Here is a 6,194-nt window from a genome sequence, read left to right as displayed (position 1 = left end):
GTGACTCGGGGAGGGGAGGAGAACCGAAGATGACATCACAAAGCTCAATTCTGAGCGGAGAAGAAGTTCAGGAGCTGCAGTCCCCGGTGATGCAGTCTCGCCTTCACTCACGTTGTCATAGGAACCATCCAAACGGATGTAGCTCACCCTGGTGTGGCGTCTCACTGTCGCCTTCACTAGAACGCGTACAATGGAGCGGGTGGCGGTGTTGTTGCTCTCACACAGAGTAGTGTTGGCAGTAGAACTACTGTCCATATTAGTTCCCGCAGTGATGTTTGCTAATTGATTACCTATGGCCACCGAGGCAGCCATATCTCTGGTGTCATCCCTGGCTCCAGCTGCCATGGCACCACGGTTCTCAATAGCAGTGGTGCTCGCTCCCACGTCTCCCTCTCTCCTCTCCCCCTGTCATACCTCGCTCTCCAGGCTGGAGAAGTGGGCTGACCCTCGGCGTGAGCACAGGCTCTTGGCTTTGAGTGGCAGGTGGGGGGAGTAGAACCTCCGTGGCTGTGGCACCGAGCGCAGTCTCTGATACTGGAGTTTGGCGCTGGCCGAAGCCTGTGCCTGGCCCTGGCCTGCCATCCCTACCCCTGCTGGTGGTGAGACGGAGGATGAAGAGGGCGGAGGCGGGATGGGCATCGGGAGAGAGGTGGGAGACATGGACGGCTGCTGGGGTGGCGACGGTGAGGGCTGCGTTGGATGGTCTGTGGGCTGTGTGCTGAGGCTGAGGTTAGATTGGCTGCCTGATTTGGCCTGACTGTCTGGTTTGGGGGGCAGAGGCTTGGGGCGAGAACCCCCGCTGAAGCTGTGGCAGTGGGGGAGAAGCTCTTCCTGGCTATGGGAAAGCGCCGTGGCTCCTCTCTTGGAGTGGGAGGTGTGCGAGCGGCTGTGGGGATGTGGGTAAGGATGGGGTTGGGGATAAAGGCTACAGGAGCACATGGTGGCACGTCCTGCTTCTTCCCCTCTGTCCCTAGCTCGCCCCTTGCTCTTCCCTCCTCCACTCTTCCATTTTTTCTCTCCCTTCACAGGAATCTTGTCCATTGACCAGTATCTTCTAGGAGGAGGGAAGGCTGCAGGGGGTGGTGGCCACTGTGAGCCGAGCCCTCCGCTCCCTCCACCTGAACCCCAACCTACTCCTGGCCCTGAACCCCAGAAATCAGCACCAATCCAACCCTCTGCCCGAGTTCCTAGTAGGGAATCATCCCGACTGTTGATACTGCCCCCTTTCTCTCTGGAGGGGTAGGTGCCAAAGAACCACCCTCCTCCGCCTATGCCCCCTATTCCAGCGCTGCTTCCCCCTGCACCTCCCTCCCAGTATCTTTCAAAACGGCCAAACTCCCCTGACGAGCCCTCATCTGAATAACTGTCCTCTGCCCTGGCCCTGTCTCTCTCTGACTCAGACACTGCCCCCCTACCTGCTCTCCTTCCCCTCTCCTCCACCCGCTCCCTCACTCTATCTCTGTCTTCCTCTTCGTCATCATCATCGTCCTCGTCATCCTCAGAGTCCCACTCATGGAAGGACAGCCCTTCTCTTGTCTGTGCTTTCTCTTTTTCATAATGCATTAACAAAGGACGCCGCTCTCCGAGTCTACCACTGTCATCCCTGTCCATTCCTCCACTTCTTCTCCGCTTGGAGGATGGAAGGAGTGGGTGCAGGGATGTTGGAGGAGTATTAGAATCATCTCCTCTTCCATTCACCCAAAATTTGACTGATGCAGGGAGTTTGTTGAGGTTAGGGTAGCGCTTACTGGGGGTATGATGTCTGGAATGAGGGCGTGAGGATTTGGGACGCCTCTCCCTGATCCTGCTGCTGTCTTCCTGTTCCCTATCATTTCCCTCGTCTCCTACTTCTCTCCTAGCCCTCTCCCGCTCTCCGTCCCATGAATCCCGCCCCTTGTCCCCAAATGTGCCCCGGTACTGGGCAGAGAAGGATGAGTAGTCTTGTATTCCTCCTTCCCTCTCTCCTTCTGCCTCCCCTTCCCTCTCTGGCTCTACATCACCCTCCTCTGGCTCAGAGCGTCTCCCCCCAATTGATTTCTTCCTTTTCTTTGTCTTAAGTGCCTTCTTCTTCTTCTTTTTCACCTTTCTCCGCTTCCTCTCTCTCTCTCGCTCTCTTTCTCTTTCTTCCCTCTTTTTCCTCTTTTTGTTCTTTTTCTTTTTCTTCTTCTCTTTCTCCTTCTCTTTTCTCCTCTTCTTTTCCCTTTTTTGCCTCTCAGCATCTCCTCCGCTCCTCTCTCTCTCACTCCAGCTTGCCCACCACTCTTGGAGCTGAGACAATTGGCTTCCTCCTCTCTCCCTCTCTCGTTCCCTTTCTCTGTCACCCCAGGATGTGCGTGGTTTCCTGGGGGGTATGGGTGGTGGCAGGCGCCCGTGGCTGAGGGAACGAGGCCGGATGATTGAGCGTTCCCTTTCCCTCCCCCTGCCAAGGAGGAGGCTAGACTCTTCTGTCAGCTCCTCATCGTCATCATCATCCTCTCCATCTATTCCTCCAGTTCTGTCTCGTGTGCTCCTGGAGGAGCTGTAAGAGTAGGTGGGAGAGGTGGAGCGAGACGATGATGCAGATGAGGACGTGGATGTAGATGAAGTTGTTGACGACGAGGACGAGGACGTATAGTGCAAGGACGCAGAGGGCGAAGGAGGGGTGTAAGAGGGGCTGAGGGGTACTGGCACAGGAAGTGAGAGCGGGGGAGAGAGGGGGCGTGCCCTCCTCCCTCCGCCCTCCCTCACTCCATCTCGTGCTCCTCCCCTCCGCCCCAGGGGCAGAATGTTCTCATATAGTGGCCCTCCAGGCTCTTTGGGCTTCTTGGGCCTGCGCTTCCTCCAGAAGGATGAGGGGAGAGGGGGAGAGGGGTGTGGCAGCGGGGGTGTAGGAGGCAGAGGGGCCTGACTCTTAGGAGGCAGTCTGGGAGTTCCCAGAGGTTTAACGGCCCCTTTCCCCTGACCTCCGCTGCCACTTCCCACCACCCTCTTCCCCACCCCGTGGTCCATGCCCTTCTCTGAGTAGAAGGCCACACTGGCTGGAGGGGGCTGGGGGTGGCCCCTGGGCATAGTCTTGGGGGTCTGGGACCCTGCCTGCTGCTCCATGCAGGGCCCCAGTCCCTCAGGGTCAATGGGACCATAGTATCTCTTATAACCATCAAGTCCCCCACCCCCTCCAGCAGTAGAAACCCAGTTTGGTGGGACTTTCTGAGCAAAGGGTCCCATGTCAGTGATGGCCCCCCTTACAGCCATTGGGTTGGTGGCTGTAGCAGATTTGGGCAGCCTCCAGCGATCCACCACAGCCAGTCTGCGGTCTGGCCGGGGCAGGAAGGTGGAGCAAGGGAGGGGTGCACCAGCAATGGGGGTGGTGGAGGGACCCAATGCTGTCCCAGAATGCACCACGGTGGGAGGAGAGCCCGGTAGAGGTGTTTTGTAGACGGGCTGCGGTTGCTGCTGTTGCGGTGGCTGCTGCTGTTGCGCCATAGCAATAGCTGGATTCGTCATAGACGTTGAGACAACATGTGGCTGGGATGGGACTGTAACCATTGCAGTATGATGATGAGTAGGCAAAGATTTAGCTCCACCTGGTGCTGTTTCATCCTCAAAGCTACAGCAGCTATACATGCCCTGAGGAAAAGAGAGCATAAATCAGAAACACAGAGTTTATTCACAGCATCCCATGAAATGAAATTGAATAAACAGTATTTCCTGAAATGAAACATGAAATCAATAGATGTTGCTTTAGAGATAAAGGTGCAGAAATATATTGGCAAAAAATGTAACAACATAGATGTGCACAGATGCAGCATACTGCAGCTGTCATGCAGAAACATGCACAAAACACATTGTATTACTGTATGTTCATGAGAGACTGAAAGAGGGACAGAGAAAGAGGAGTGGACGAAAATGGAAATCATGAAATAGCAATCTAAATAAGTTCCAGTTTCCAAAAGAAATGCAAGATTGCTATTTTTCAGATAAACATCTATTTCTATTTATAGTACAGTTGTGTTTTGTTTGGTTAATGAAATCGCATACATAAATGCATAAATTACAACTGCACTGGCAAGAAGGATAAATTATTATCAGTGAGGCTACAATAATCCCATGCATATGGTGTGGGCCCGCTCTGTCAAGGTCACTGTCAAAGGAACAGGATATCCAGGGTGTGAGCAGAATTGAATTTCAATTAATCTCCCGAATTGACTGAGTGGAATTGAATTGACCCCGGACCTCACACTTTCTAACGATCACACTCAGTAACAGATACAGGCACACAAAGGCAGGAGCACACATGTTTACACATGTATGAAGATATGGCTACATGCACAGCATTTTGGTTCCAATTGTGTTGCCCTGTTATAGTGTACCCTAGTTTTAGTGCACGAAATTGAAGGTAAGAGAAATGTGGATGGAAAATTCTGAGGCGCCAAAATACATTTACATGTACATACATTGTATTTACAGTACAATTTCTGCAATACAGTAAGACATTTAGTTTGCTAGTGCAAAAAAAACAAAACAAAAAAAAAACCCTACACACACAGAAACACTTACCCTGCTGATTGCAAGGAGAAAGTCCAATTTTCCCGAGCTGGTGGCCATGCAGTGGCGCAGCTTCCAGTAGACCAAGTGCTCCCAGGCAAACACCAGCAGACTGAGGCCCATGGCCACCAGCAGCATGTAGAAGACCCCAGCCATGTTGTCAATATCCAGTTTACTGCTCATCACCTCAATTTTGTCATTATGACAGATACCGGACAGCCAAAGGCGCTCCAGCATCTCAATCTCATCTGGAAAGGGGATGGATGAGGGGGGGCAAGGATGAGTAAGAGAAGCAGGAGAGAGAAAATGGATAAAGGTTAAAAGGGGGTAAAAGTAGAGAGGAGGAAAGTAACGAGGAGGATGGATGGATGGATGGATGGATAGATGGATAGATAGATAGATAGATAGATAGATAGATAGATAGATAGATAGATAGATAGATAGATACAAGAAGGACAATAGATTGTGACAAGGGACACAGGGAGACAGAAAGGCTAATAAGCACTAAAGTACAGGTCTACAGTATTGCTTGCTGTTTGCCCATTATCCAAGGTGACTTGTCAAGGTCAAAGGTCAGTAATACAAAAAGCAGCACAGTGTCTGAAGTAACAAAGAAAAAGGAGACTGAGACAGAGAGAGAGTCCAAAACAATGAAGTAGCCCGGAGAAGTAAAATGGCACCGACAACCTAATCTCAACATTGTAACCCAGAGTAAATGAGGAGAAGAGGAGAAAGGGAGACCAGGAGCCACAGTGAGATAGTTGGATAGGTTGAACAAGCATGGAAGAGAGACGGAGAGAGGTAATGAGAGAGTTGGGAAGAATATTTTTGCAAAGAGAGAGAGTGAGCGGCATTCTTTCTCCGTCCACGAACGCGTCAGGGGAAATGAGACAGACACGGAGACAGAGAGAGTTAGAGGGAGCTGGAACAAGGGGAGCAGAGATGGAGGACGAGAGGCTGAGATTGTGTCATTATGACAAACAGCGGGAACACTCCTCAGCTTGAAGAGGATGAGAGGAGAGAAAAAAGAAGGAAAAAATGTGATGAGAGAGAGAACCGATAGGAAGGGACAGAGACAGAGGCAGAAGGAGAAGATCATAATCATTTAATTGTGCTGGAGGGATGGTCAGAATCTCCATCAAGGTGGGAAGCTCTGGGGGATTCATGATTCCCATCTGCTAGGAATGCCAGAAACCAGGCAAGGCCAGTTCACCCACTAACTATTCTGCCTGTTCATTGATGATCTCACTGGCCTAATGAATCTGGGCTGCCCTGCTAAACCTGTGATTGGCTGCGGGGGTTGCTGGTGTAACCATAGTGATGGACAGCCAGAAGATGCAGGGTATGATTCATGATGGAATTAAAGAGGTGTACTCTCCAACAGGACTGACTTGTAAAGAGAGCTTTTTGTTACACTAATAGCAATGGCAGGGTGGGCAGCACTGCAGTGAGCAGGTCTGAAGGTTGCATTTTACTGCATGTTACAGTCTCTGACAAGTCACACATCCACCCGCAAAACTGCACACTGCTCTCCAAAAAGTCAAGCTTTTCATTTGTGCCTTCATTAGCTGTGCTTGCATAGCTTAGATGAAGCCGACTCAGTCATCTGTGTGATCTGGCTAATGTGTCTCCTGTAGAACATCATTAGCCAATCAGCCGTGGCCTCCAGC

At 51.4% G+C, this 6,194-nt stretch overlaps 1 protein-coding gene across 1 annotated transcript in view; it reads right to left on the bottom strand.

The window, feature by feature from the left end:
• Positions 1-408: 408 nt before the first annotated feature.
• grin2db (glutamate receptor, ionotropic, N-methyl D-aspartate 2D, b) overlaps positions 409-6,194 on the bottom strand; it is a 30,222-nt gene continuing 24,436 nt past the window's right edge. The window contains exons 14-16 of the mRNA XM_073484629.1: positions 4,537-4,772; positions 3,039-3,606; positions 409-2,930 (exon numbers count right to left, since the gene is read on the bottom strand). Of these exons, the coding sequence (XP_073340730.1) occupies positions 409-2,930; positions 3,039-3,606; positions 4,537-4,772 (3,326 nt within the window). The remainder of the gene's footprint in view (positions 2,931-3,038; positions 3,607-4,536; positions 4,773-6,194) is intronic.

The sequence above is a fragment of the Pagrus major genome, chromosome 17, assembly GCF_040436345.1.
Source record: "Pagrus major chromosome 17, Pma_NU_1.0".
In the NCBI taxonomy this organism is placed as follows: domain Eukaryota; kingdom Metazoa; phylum Chordata; class Actinopteri; order Spariformes; family Sparidae; genus Pagrus; species Pagrus major.
Note: the sequence above shows the minus strand (reverse complement) of the source record. Positions and strands in the feature narration are given on the sequence as shown.